Consider the following 14,245-nt stretch of genomic DNA (forward strand, 5'->3'; position numbering starts at 1 on the left):
CTGAGGCCTGGGAAGGCCGAATCGGCAGCGCAGCGGCCCGGGCCGGCCTCAAGGTGAGTGCATGGCCCGGGGCCGTAACACTATCTTGAAGCCATCAGATATAACAACTCTTGGATGCTACTATTTGTGGTCATGTCCTCCATCGTGCATTGCTCCCATGATTTGTATAACCTAAATGCACAAGACTGCATTGTGGCATTAAATCTCACCTATTACTTGAGGGAATCATTACAATACAAAAAACTCATCTTCTAAATTCAATAATCAATTAATGAAAGCAACTTATTAAAATATATCACAAAAATTTAATATCAAATGTACAATGAAATTGAACTTGATACATATATTGTCATATGACAAACCTCTGAGAACTAACTATTCTAAAAATCATTCACACACATGCATTCATACTTGCAAACACAGCTACAAAGTACAATTTGAGAATTACATTAACTGTGAAAACACTAAGTATTAAACAGGAAAAAAGCTCAAACTAGAACTCCTATTCAAGAAGAAAAAACAATTGTAATCACTTCACTGAATGACAGTTTTTCATTGGAAACTAATATGATTAAACTTCACCAAATAAACAATATAACAAATTGTAAACAATTTTTTAAAACATTGTAGCCTATTTTGCAATGTTACAAAATACTCAATGCAAAATTGAAAATAGATGTCCTAAATAGGTAAATCACATCTCGATGTTTGCAGCTGATAAATTGCATCCCATGTCTCAGTATTTCAAGTTGATGGATTACTGCCTACTGTTACAAACTGAGGTATGACATCCCAACAAAGAAATAATTCTCTTTATTTCACCACATGGGCCTTCCTTTTGTGATATATTAAATCTCACCTGCCACATTGTTGTCATGTCAAGGGGTTGTTTTTTTTTGTTTTAGATCTTTCATCTTTTTTTGTGTACTATCAATCTAGAATATTTATCTGTTTATTCAGGAAACTAGGAAATTAATATAATTATCATAAAATGTTTAAATTAGCTATTAAATAAGATAGCAATAATAAAACAGGGTCATATTTTCAACAATAACTAGTTTAGCAGCAGCAGATAAAATGGAGATGAAATGTATTGGAGATAAATTAATATGATCTAATTCATTCTCATAATACCAGTGTAGCTTAGATTTGGAAATGTAGTTCTACTTATTTTTATTCAGAAAGGAAGATTTCTGGTTTTCTCTGCTTTCTGTAACCCTAGGAGTTTTCTGTATCTTCATACAAAATCAGTAAATTAAAATATATGAAAAGTAAAATAGGACAAAAGAATTCATTGGCCATTCTGTTTAAGAATAAAGAAAATTTCTAGGCCCCTAGCTGGTAATCAAAATGCAAAAAATGTCTTTAAAATTAGAGTAAATATAAATAGTGCTCAGGGCAGCACCTGGAAAAAGTCTGAGAACAGAATACTAGCAACCAAAAGTTAAACATGAGTGTAAGTATAGCCTCCAGTTTCTCGATTCAACAGGAAAAAAAACTTTTGCAATGAAATTGCAGGAGATAAGTTTTAAATTGATATGAACTGTTCACTTGTACAAGTATAATAAAAGTACATCAAATTCTGCATGATTTGAATCTGGAAGATGATACAAAATATACATACAAGTAGATTTCCTAAATATTAGGAAGCCTTTTGTTAATGAATGATAATGAAAATAAAGGGGTAGATTTAAAAAAACTGCGCCCGTGCGTACTTTTGTTCACGTGACCGGTGCAAACAAAAGTACGCCGGATTTTAATAGATACGCGCATAGCCGCGTGTATCTTTTAAAATCCTGGGTTGGCGCGCGCAAGGCTGCGCAAAATCGGCAGCCTGCACGCGCCGAGCCGCACAGCCTGCCTCCGTTCCCTCCACTTCCCCCCCCCCCCCACCTTTGTTGAACAAGTTACGCCTGCCCGCACCGGCCGCTGGTGCCCGATTCCCCAGCCGGGAGGAGTTTCAGAGGCCTCAGCCACGCCCCCAAAACGCCCCGGACCAGAACCATGCCCGCGGCCCCGCCCACGAATTACATGCCGCCGTGACACGCCCCCGACACGCGCGTCCTGAGGCTTGTGCGCAAGGCCGAGCCTATTCAACATAGACTCGGTGCACGCAGGGGGAACTTGGGGCAGGTTTTCAGGGGGTATGTGCGTATCTTACGTGCATACCCCTTTGAAAATCTGCCCCAAAATACCGGTGAGTTTTTTGCTAGCTCTATCCTTTCACGAGCTTTACTTATTGCAGCAAGGTTAAATGTACTCAAACTGTGAATCAGCACAGATAACCCACAGCGAGGAAAGGCAATTTTTAGCCCTTGATTTTACCCAGGTAAGTACTTAGTTATCCAGGTAAAATGTTTTGTATGTTTGATATGCACATGTATGTTGTTGCTTAAAAGGTTTGAGTCATGCCGAAATACTTCTCATGGCAACAACTGAGAATCTGTTTTGTTAGGATCAACACTGCATTTAGATTTGGATGGTTAAGCAAAATGCAATTGTGTAGCATCAGTAAATATTTGAGAAAAAAACCACTTACAGAGCTCCTCTCTATCAAAAGTTTGTCCACTTCCACCAAACAGCCCCTTAAGAAATCCTCTATTTTGAGCTTCTGGAGTTTCTACTGGTGTAAACAAATCTGCAAGCATATCCTAAACAAAAGGAAAGAGTAAAGGAAATTGTAGACAAAGTTTCAAATGTTTGCAGTAAAACGTATTCATAGTTCTGTGGTACTGCCTTTCAGAACCCACACAGGTCCCTTTTTTCAGATGCAATGTCAAGAAGGGAGCTAACCAGTATCAAAAGTTGACATAGCATCTTTGAATACTTTTTATATTGGTCCAATAAACTGTTATCATAACCTGCAAAAAAACCCCCACCCCAAAACAAAACAAGTTTTCACCAGTATAAACAAGACTCCTAGAACTCTGCACTAACAAATGCTATAGTTTAAGGGCATTTCTGAAAATCTGAACAGTATCAAAGATCAAAGAAATCAATATTTTCAAAAGAGAGGCAAAGTAATCTATTCTAATAATTTCTGCAAGAGCTATGAACAAGAGTTTGACCATTTCAAACAAACATTGACAGTTGGGGGCTGGGAATCAGGCCCATGCTCCATGTTTTTTTGTTTAAAAAAAAAAAGAGGTTATCACCACTTAACAGCTATATTCTTTTGAATATAGCCAGTTAAGGCTAAAGTTATCTGGGACACATTCCCATATGACTTTAGACCTTCTCCTGGGCATGGCTAAAACTGGCCAATAAACTTACTCAGTTTATTTCCTAATATCAGAGTTAGCTGGATATGTTTCTCAGCTATCTCATCCCTGCCCTGTAATGCCCATTACTTATTTGGCTAACCTTTTAGCTGGATTATGACTTAGGATAAAAGTTAGCTGGATAAGTACAGGGTATATTGAAAATTTGGCATCAGGCGGGATATCTTGCAAGTTACAGCCTTACTGTTTCTAAATATAAGAACAGTGTGCCCATGGCCTACATAACTGTATTATGTCATTTCTTCTTTTGCCCTGAGAAGCCAGGAAAAATTAATTTGTGCCTTGAATGAGAAAAAAAAAACAAAGCTCCAAAATGTATTTGATTTTGGAGAAAAGAGGTGAAAATATATGAGAAGGTATCAAGTAATTAGAAAAATAAAAAATATGCCTATATATATATATACGAAAAACTCCCTACTTTATTATTTAAAGGAGGAGTCGTGTCATATGCTAGCTTTGATTGTCTCAAAGAATCACCAAAGGAAATATAAATGCCTATTTGATTATTAAAATGTATATATAAAATGTTGTTCAGGTGTTCACTGGAATGACAACTGTGGAGGATAGAAATTTAACACCTTTACAAATATGCAATCCATTCAAATATCTTAGAATGCACAAGCATTTTCCAGTGAAAAGGGAATAGATTCAAAAGGGAGGAAAAGATCAGGAGTAATATAAACAAAACATTTTTTCACAAGAAAGGGTAGTGGATGCATGGAACAGTGGAGGTGATGGCCAAAGCAATAGATTTCAAAAAAATATAGACTAATTACTGAGGATCTTTTAGTTGCAAGCATGTGAGGGAAAACCTTAGACTGGATAGGTTCTGCAGTATTGTATTAGGAACAGGCAATCTAGATGTTCTGTGCAATCCTTATCTGCTATTTTCTATAATTCTGTTTCAATAAAAAGGTAGATGCCAGGTGTATCAAATATTGTAAATGGTAAAATTATATTACATTTTGGTTATATTAACCTACTTGTACTGTGATTGATTTTCTACAAGCCTGCAATATATTTCAAAGTTTTATTATAACCAAATCTAAATTTCAAATTTAGCTTTAAGAACAAGGGGGAGAAGAGGAAAGCAAAATGGCTGGTATGAATGGATGCTTACAGAGGATGCTTCTATTGTGCATCTAAACTTCTATATAATACATTTGTCAGGCATCAAGGACAAGACTAGGAAAGGGAAGGTGGTCTACCTTTGAGCAATACTTTTTATCATCTGAAATCACAGGCAGGACATTTGCTTGAACAACATACCTGTAACAGAATTTCCACTTTAAGCTTTAACAGCAGTGCCCTCATTTTAAGTCACCCTGTTCTCCATATTTATAAACCACTACCATAAATGAGGAACATGTCATAGAATTATTACATTTAAATTAATAAATGTTTTGCAATCTATAAAATAAAATTCCCAGATAGGAAAAAGTAAGTTGGAGAAACAGGAGGAATATAATATTACATTAATTTAAATGTACACTTATAGACTAATACAGTATGATCTCTAAGCTAAAGACATATAATAAACATTAATACAAAAGCTATCCCTACCTGTAGATTGTCACACATCTCCTGACTGTAAGTTATTCGCTGGATTTCTGTAGGGGAAGTGAGATACAGTGCTTGTCCTTCGTTGGTGAAACAAAATGTCCGTGCTATCCTCATGTCTGTTACAGGCAAATAATTTACATCCAGCATTGGGCGAAGGCTTGGCAAGCTGGAAAAGTAATTAATGTACATGGAAGCTAATTTATTTATGTTATGTACATATTGAGACAATTCTTAAGTATATAATTTATTAAAGGTTTTAACACATAGTGCACCACATTTTAAAGATCTTCTGTTTTAACATTTGTCATTAACCTATTGATATGCAAAATATTCATAGATGGATTTCAATAGATTTTGAATTTTTCAAAATTGACTTTACTTTCCAGGGGGAAATTGACTGAACTTCATATAGCACATTTTTCGATGCCCTGGCGTTTCCAGGTTGCCTTGCCCCTTGGACAGTTTCTTTATATTTTACAAGATATACAATCCCCATCCAACTTCATATTTGGCACACACCTGAAGCTTGATTCTAACTAATGAGTCTCTTGGCTTGCCTTACCAGTAATTAAAAAAGTTGGTAAGATTAGTGCTACTTCACTAGTGACCCAAAGGCCTCCCACTCATTCAATGCAGGCCTTGCTAGCTGCCCAGAGTCCGGGGCTAGCCAGGCACGGCGTGCATGGTTGCTGCTCCCCACCCTTCCCTTTCCTACTGCCCTCAGTGCTGCATGGCCCTCCTCCCTATTTCCTGACACTGGTAAAAAGAAGGCACAATGATGCGCTTGAGGGCATGTGGCCAGTGGGAAGGGAGATGCCCGGTGCGTGTGTGTGTGTGTGTGTGTGTGTGTGTGTGGGGCGGGGGTGTTTAAGCTGCTTTGTGACCTACCAGCCCCCCCCCCCCCCTTTTTCACTGAGCCAGCTTCCAAGTCAGCTTCACAGCGATTTTCCATCATGACAGTTTTTTCAGCTGTAAACGACGCATTGTGTTCCCCTCATGCATTGGTGAGGAGTTGCGTGCATGTGCCAGAGTTGGCTGTGTCAGTGGTGTGTTGTCAGCCTGCTAGCAGCCCTGAATCGCCATTACTGAGGAAGAACAGTAGCAGCAACCCAATAGAGCCCAGGCAGCTTTCCATAGCAGTTCTGAATCAAAGCAGCATGTAGAGGGACAGAAGCAGCAGCCCCAAATCGCGGCAGCTGGAGGGACAGAAGCAGCAGCCAGAAGAGCAGCAGTTCAGAATTGTGGCAGCACAAGGAGAGACAGAAGCAGCAGCCCAGAATCATGGTAGCCTGTGGGACAGAAACTGCAGCCCAAAAAGGAATAAAAATATACATGGCTTCCAGCACTCTCTTGAGATCGGGTGGGCACCTTCACGACATCAAATGTACAAGACAGCACAACATCTTGGGGGGAGGTCCAAACCAAGCAGGGGTGTAAGGTGAACCAACCATTCCAGAAGGTTATGGCCGAACAAACAGACCAACCATTGGCTGCAATGCAACAGACCACAAGTGAACTGGGACCAGAAGAGGCCACATTATGAGGAAGGCAGCAGCGGCACATTATACTAGCAACCCTTCTTACTTCCAATCAAAGGCGATTTGAATAGGCAGTGAGCGGGCAAGCTACAGCCTCAATGAATGGGGATGCAGCATCTTATATCCAGGGTGGACCAGCACAGTGGATGGACCATGGCAAAAACAGCAGGTGGGCACCTACCATGGCAGCATGCAGTGGCCCTTGGGGCCAGAGTGGAGGCTCAGTGGCCCATCGACAATGCACTTGCCACCGCAGGGGCCACAGCATGGCCAACAAATGTGCATCCTGTGTACCTGGCCGTTTATCCCAATGAACCCCAGACTTTGGGACCATGGTCTGGACCCTCTCAATCAGGTCTATCCAGTAACGAGCGGTAGGAAGAGCTGCGTTAGTGCCCGGCGCACCCGGTTGTCTCACGCACAGTGCAGCTCACCTACCCCTCGATCCTGTATGTAAATAGCTTGCAAATGCAAGCTGCGTCTAAGAAGCGTCCGTGAAGCGTTAGGCCCGCGCAACCCATTTTACTGTATAGAGCGCCTATACAGTATCCTGGGTGCGTGGGCCTAACGCTTCACGGCCATGCTGGTATCTGTCATTTCAAATGTCATTTGAAATGACAGATACCAGGAAGTCGGGATTGCCAGTCCCCTCTCCCCTCCTCCCGAAGCAGGGCGCGAAAAGCTGCCTTGCTCCGGGAGGGAAGAAGGGACTGGCAGTACGAAGCGGTGAAGCGACTTACTTTTTGCAGCCCCCTCCGGACATCAGACGACCTCTCCTGCCTCCAGCTGCTCGCGAAGATGGACACCTGCACGGCCACTGAAGACGTGGCATCACGGCATGTGACGTCACGTCTTCAGCATCCGTGCAGGCGTCCATCTTCGTGAGCAGCTGGAGGCAGGAGAGGTCGCTTTACACTGCCAGTCCCTTCTTCCCTCCTCCCGAAGCAGGGCGCGAAAAGCAGCCTTGCTCCAGGAGGAGGGAAGAAGGGACTGGCAGTGTAAAGTGGCGAAGTGACTTACTTTTTGCATCCCCCTCTGGACATCGGACGACCTCTCCTGCCTCCAGCTGCTCGCGAAGATGGATGCCTGCACGGACGCTGAAGACGTGACGTCACGACGTTTGGCGTCACGGCATGTGATGTCATGTCTTCAGCGGCCGTGCAGGCGTCCATCTTCGCGAGCAGCTGGAGGCAGGAGAGGTCGTCCGATGTCCAGAGGGGGGTGCAAAAAGTAAGTCGCTTCGCTGCTTTACACTGCCAGTCCCTTCTTCCCTCCTCCCGGAGCAAGGCTGCTTTTCGCACCCTGCTTCGGGAGGAGGGGAGAGGGGACTGACATGGGGGAAGCCACGATGTCCGGAGGGGGGCTGCAAAAGTAAGTCGCTGAGCGTAGGATTGCCCGTCCTCTCCCCTCTCTCTCTTGCAACTTTTTTTTTCGCTTTTTTTTTGCTTCCGGAGGGGAGAGGACTGGGGCTGCCCCGGAGACCAGCATCCATGGACGCGGCCAGGGCAGGTGAGCGGGGGCTGGGGGAAAGCTTTCCGCTTACCCTTACCCCTGCCTCTAATGCAGGGGTAAGGGTAGGCGGTAAGTTAGCAGGTTAAACGCACGGCAAAACGGCAGGGTAAAATAGCGATAGTCGGGGCGCGGGTTACTGGATGCTAGGGAATAGCTAATTCGCTCATTTACATACAATATACATGCCGCGTGCGGAAGGGGTTGCCCGGGGATTTTAGGACTCGGTAAGGGTAGGTTAAAGGGGGTTGTGGATCGCAGGAAGGGCTAACTCGGCCGGAAAGTGAGTAGAACGCGGGTTAGGAGCGGGGTAAACGCGGCCGCACTTTACTGGATAGACCTGAATGGCAGTTGGCCAGCATAGTGCAGGAAGTTGAGGGTAGATCTCAGTCGACTATGAATGCAGTGCCAGGCATTGTCGCAACTCAGGTTAGCCACCAGACAGTTGGAGAGGATGAGTCCTCTTGGGCCGTAGACAGCAGCAGGCAAGATGTGACAGATGAGCCGGCCTGGCAAACACAGGGTGGACCTTGTGGAGCCGATAGACTGACAACCATTGTTATAACCAATGCATCGTTGAATCAGGAGAATGGAACCCTTAGTGGTGAGTTGGGGGGGGACGGGACCCGGGGGACATTGTGATAGGGCAGGCAGATCGTAAGAAGGAAAATGAGGAAAAGAGCCAGGTCAGGATCCAGTTTAGATAGCTCTTCGAACCCTTTAGACTCTGACATCACCTCTGATACTAGTCCAGCCAGACCCTCCAATGAAGCATCAAGAGGACACCCAGCCTTAACGAGCTTTTGCAACTATGGGAAAGTGTACCAAAGCACTGCGCAAAAAAGTTAGGAAGCATACATATATAAATTTATTCAGATTATTGGAGGAAAGGAGGAAGAGAGGCGATAGGCAGAAGGATAAGAAGGGTGGTCAACCACCAGGGCAAAACCATCCAATGTCATCAATTGGACGAGAGCTGTTATGAGTGATGAAATTAGACGAGAGCTTTTATGAGAATGTCAACTGTCATCTGCATAGATGAAGTGCTTGAGGTGGAGTTTTGAGAGGAGGGTGGTAAGGGGAAGCATGTAGATATTAAAGAGGGTGGAGGAGAGGGAAGAGCCCTGGGGAACACCTTGGGGGAGACTAATGGGTTCAGATTCATTGTTATCAACTAGGACGGTGAAGAAGCGATTTTGGAGATAGGATTGTATCCAGGATAGTGCGATTCCAGAAATCCCAATGCTACTGAGGATGTTGAGGAGGATAGAGTGGTTGACGGTGTCAAACGCAGCAGAAATGTCTAGCATGGCAATCAGATAGGAGGATCCTGAGTCGGTTCCTCTGATAAGAGTGTCAGAAAGAGAGAGTAGCAGGGTTTCGGTACTTAAATGCTTCCTGAAACCATGTTGGGTAGATGGGAGAATGTTATGTTGTTCAAGGTGGAGAGAGAGGCGAGAGTTAACTAGTTTTTCAAGAATTTTGGCGAGTAGGGGCAGGTTGGAAACCGGTCTGTAGTTGGACAGTGTGGCAGGATCGAGATTGGGTTTTTTGAGTAGCGGTTTTACTACTGCTTGTTTGAGGAAGTTAGGAACTGTGCCTTGCTCAAGGGAGCAGTTGAAAATGTTGGATAGGGGTTTGGCAATAACTTTGGGTATAGATAGGAGAAGCTTAGAGGGGATAGTTTCAGAGGGATGAGAGGAGGGTTTCATCTTTCTTAGTATGTTCTCAACTTCTAAGGAGGAAGTTGAGTCGAAAACGGAAAGATTTGCTGCAGAGCTGATACTGGGAAGAGGAACATTGTTGTTATTGTGTGAGAAGTGTGCCGTGATGAATGCAACTTTATCTCTGAAAAAGTGCGCTAAATCGTTGCATCGGTTCTTGTGGGGGGTTGCTGGTTGCTGGGTGTGGGAGGGAGTGGTAAGGTCCGTAACCATAGTAAAGAGGGCCTTGGGGTTGTGTTGGAGACCATGTATTTTTCTGGCATAATAATCGCGTTTAGTATGGAGGATGGCATTTCTGTATTCGTGCATGCGTTGGTAATAGGTGGTCTTGGCTGCAGGGGAGAGGTGTTTGCGCCAGCACCTCTCGGCAGCTCTAAGCTGAGTTTTAAGCATTTTGAAATCATGTGTGTACCAGGGTTTTCTGTTTCTACGGTTTGGGTTGAGTGTTTTAGTTATGATAGGGCAATGCTTGTTTGCAATGTTGTGTGTGATGTTAACCCAAGAGGAGAAGGCGTTATCTGGGGAGGAGAGGTCAATTTGACTGTCTAAGTCAGAGCATGCTTGTGTAATAGTTTCCACATTACAGGTTTTACGGTATCTAAAGGATATGGGCTGGGAAGGTAATGTGGGTGAGGCTTGCGGGAGAGTGAGTTTAGTAAGAATCAAGGAATGATCAGACCAGGGTACTGCCAGGCATGAGGAGGGATTGCTTATGTTGATGGGTGAGTTGATGAAAATCAGATCTAGGGTGTGGCCAGCTTTGTGTGTAGGGGATTGAACAATTTGGTAGAAACCCATAGCTTCGAGGGAGGAAATGAAGGCTTCACAGGCCGGGGATTGTGGGCGGGCATCCACGTGTAAGTTAAAGTCTCCAAGGAGAATCGTGGGTATGTCATTAGAAAGGGAATTAGCAAAGAATTCAATAAGGGGGGATGAATCTTTCTCTAGTAGTCCAGGGGGGGTGTAAATAAGACAGATTTGAAGTGACTTAGATTTGAAAAGACCTACTTCGTACTGTTTTGGGAGATCGCACTTCTGGGATAGAAGTTGGAGCTCCTTTTTTACCGCTAAGAGTAGGCCACCCTCCTCTCTTCTTTTTACGTGGGATTGAGAAAATGTCGTAGTTGTCAGTGGGCAGTTGGTTGATGAGGGGTGTATCATGTTGTTTAAACCAGGTTTCAGTAACAGCACATATTGCTGGCTTTGAGTCGGTGAGAATGTCATGTAGGAGATGGGTTTTCTTCTGAAGGGATTGGGCATTGAGCAAAATGATGGAAATGAGTGAGAGACTGATGGCTTGTTTGCGGGTGAAAGTGGGGATCATGATAAGCCTTCTTTTGTTGTGTGTGATCTTGTATTGTGTGGTCTGAGAGAAACTTAAGGGCGAATTTTTTGAGTGGTGTCCGATTTGGTAGGATAATGAGCAGTCGCAGATTAAAGGAGGCATTGTTAACTGAAAGGTTGGGCCAAAACTAAACACTTAGAAATTATAGATTATTCAAAACGTATGTTTTGAATATAGAATTGGTGCTGCTGGATTATATAGAATTGGTGGATTATATAGAATTATATAGATTATATAGAATTGGATTATATAGAATTGATTATATAGAATTATATAGAATTGGTGCTGCTGGATTCATGAAATGAGCATAAAACTCAAACACCTTGCAACCAAAATCATCAAGGATTTTATGGTCTTTTCCAGGAGGATTTTTGGAGTGTAGTCTAGTCTTTTTTGGGTTTCTTCATAGCAGATTTTACCACTACAGAGGCAGTTGTACCATTCTGTAATGAGGAGAATTTCACATGCAAAAGTTCAGATTTATTTTATGGGAAACTGGCAATCCTGAGAATGGGGACTCATGTTTTATCCATAATGATGACCAGCACTGAATTTATTTATTTATTTATTTCAAAACTCTTCTATACCGTCGTTAAGTTAGGTAACCATCACAACGGTTTACATAAAGGCATGATAAAGTAAAATATGAGTGGTATAGATTACAAATTAAACATGTGCCATCATATTACGGTAACATTTTAGTATAATAAACTATGTGTATAAGTTAAGCCTATCTGTTTGTTAGGAAATATTAGGCGGTTCGAATTTAACATTAAGATACATTTTTAGGTTAAAAACAACAACTGTTTGCTTGGTGCAACCATTTCAATCAACTGTATTTCTCCTTCTCTTTACAAAAAGCTTGTTTAAAGAGCCAGGTTTTCAAGTTGGTTCTGAATATTTTAAAATCTCTCTGCAGCCTTATCTCGAGTGGCATGGTGTTCCATAGCACAAGACCAGCCAGTGACATTGCTCTCTCTCTTACTTGAGTGAGGCGTGCTGATTTAACAGAGGGGACGGTTACTAGAGCCTTATTAGCAGATCTCAGGTTTCTGTGCGGGACATGTACGCGCAGTGCTGTGTTAAGCCAGTCGGCTTTTTCATCGTGGATTAGCTTGTGAATTATACATAATGACTTATATTGAATTCTTTGTTCAATTGGAAGCCAGTGTAGTTCGGCGAGTGTTCCAGTAATGTGGTCACTTCCTTTTTTGCCAGTCAAAATTCTAGCTGCGGAATTTTGCAATATTTGCAGTGGCCTAATCGTCGATTGTGATAGCCTTAATAGCAAGGAGTTACAATAGTCTGTAGAACTGTGCGAAAATTGTTTAGCGTTAGCAGGGGTTTCAGTCTTCTCAGGGTCATTAGTTTACCGTATCCTTCTTTTAATTTCTGTGAGATGTGCTGTTTCATGTTTAACTCATGGTCAATTATTACCCCTAGATTCCGTACTTTTATTGCTAACTCCACGGCTTGATTATTTTTGATTGTGATTGTAGGTTGTATAGGATGTATGTTTTTGCGTTCAAGGTGTAAGAATTCAGTTTTGTCGATGTTTATTACCAGTTCCCTTTGGTTTAGGAGCTGTTTGATTATTTCAAGATACATATTGGCTAGTTTCATTGTTTCTTCAATGGTGTATACAATCGATAACAGTAGTTGTATATCGTCTGCATATATGTAATGAATTATTACAAGTCCTGCTAGTAGATGGCATATTGGCTTCAGCTGTGTCAATGCTTCACTGGACTTTGTATCATGTGTCACATGTTCCGGTGCAGTTCTTGATGCACGTATATACTGGAACTTTGATGCTACCTGTGCCTGTTTCTGCATAGCTTTTAAATGCACGGCCACAGGTTTTTGAACAGCGCCAATCGTAGACTGGATCACAGCTTTTGCCATAGTGCTCAACTTATTGCACATCCGGCCCTTTTTGAAATCCTTCGTTGAGTTACTCTTCATCAGGTCTATCAATGATGCAAGCCTATGCCGGCTCGGATGATGGGTTTTTTGGCCTGGAGACAATTGTGTTGAGCAATTGTCTAGGGTTGGAGGTGATAGAGCATAGCTACCGGTTTGTGACAATGCCTGGTCCTTTTCCCTTAATTTAGCTATTTTTGCTGCCCATTGTCTTTAAGCATGTGGGGGGATCCATCCACAGTTGCGGCAAGAAGATTAGTCATGGTCAGTACCCAGAAAGATACAACAGTAATTATGTCCATATGATGACCACATTTGGCAGTATTTGAATCCAGGCACCTTCCTGTACATAGCAGCGATGAAAAGTGCTATTTTGAGGTTTGGTTTCATGAAGAAGTGAAAAAAGATCTGAGGAGAAGATACGGAGAGACATTCCCACACAATCATATGAAGTGAGGAATAAACGAAACTGAGGAGAATTGCAGGAATGCATGGGAACAGCTGCACATTCTCAGGACAGCAATGCTCTGCAGTCTTGGAGAGATAGCTCTGCCCCATGCATCGGATGATGTCACCCAGAAAGCATGCTAATGCCTGCTTATCAATGGAAAAACATTTGCTGCTTTAGTCATAAACATTAATGACAATTCCAGTTCCTTCTGGGGAGGATCCTGGGATGCAACTTTAACCTAGATGCATTAAGCCATGATGTTTTTTCACAGGAGTGTTCCCATTATCCAGGGGGAGGATCATCACAATGGGGGACCCCCTCCACCGAAAAAACATTGTGGTTGTCTTGTGGTGGTGGTCTGTATTGCAGCGAAATACCATGGGGCAAAACAATGCGGCATTGGCCCTTTAGGTGTGATGGTGACCCCAACCTCATGGGACTGCCATTACCTTAAAGGACCAATGCCAAAAAAAGGCAGTAAAAATAAATAAAAAAACTGGTGGGGGTCAAAGCTGACCTCCTGCCTAACCTGAGGCCACCACTCTAGGTGGCTCTGACCACCAAAATATTTAAAAAGTCAATGTTGTTGTGCAACATGCCCCCCCATCCAAATTAAAGTATGTTCCCCCACCCCCTTTCCTTAGAAATAAGAGCTGGCACTGCCCCCCCCCCCCCCAATGGCCAAACCAAATCCTTGGGGGTATAGGGAACTGCTGCCCCAACCCCCAAACTTATAAAAGTCAGTGTCAAGTGGCGCCCTTCCCTCCCAATCTCCCAAATCCACTCCCATTCCCCTAAACCTTAAAATGTTGAAATGGATCCCACATTTTTTTGCCATGGGTAGCTCTGGCAGTAGCCTAGGGCAATGCCACCTGATGTGAGCGATTAGGGGGCATTGCTCATAGATAAAT

At 43.0% G+C, this 14,245-nt stretch overlaps 1 protein-coding gene across 9 annotated transcripts in view; it reads right to left on the minus strand.

The window, feature by feature from the left end:
* STXBP5L (syntaxin binding protein 5 like) overlaps positions 1–14,245 on the minus strand; it is a 779,311-nt gene that overhangs the window by 40,872 nt on the left and 724,194 nt on the right. For all 9 annotated transcript variants that reach the window (XM_029578338.1, XM_029578339.1, XM_029578335.1 and 6 more), the window contains 2 exons: positions 4,845–5,010; positions 2,540–2,651 (listed from right to left, as the gene is read on the minus strand). In XM_029578338.1, the coding sequence (XP_029434198.1) occupies positions 2,540–2,651; positions 4,845–5,010 (278 nt within the window). The remainder of the gene's footprint in view (positions 1–2,539; positions 2,652–4,844; positions 5,011–14,245) is intronic.

The sequence above is a fragment of the Rhinatrema bivittatum genome, chromosome 15, assembly GCF_901001135.1.
Source record: "Rhinatrema bivittatum chromosome 15, aRhiBiv1.1, whole genome shotgun sequence".
Taxonomy (NCBI): Eukaryota; Metazoa; Chordata; class Amphibia; order Gymnophiona; family Rhinatrematidae; genus Rhinatrema; species Rhinatrema bivittatum.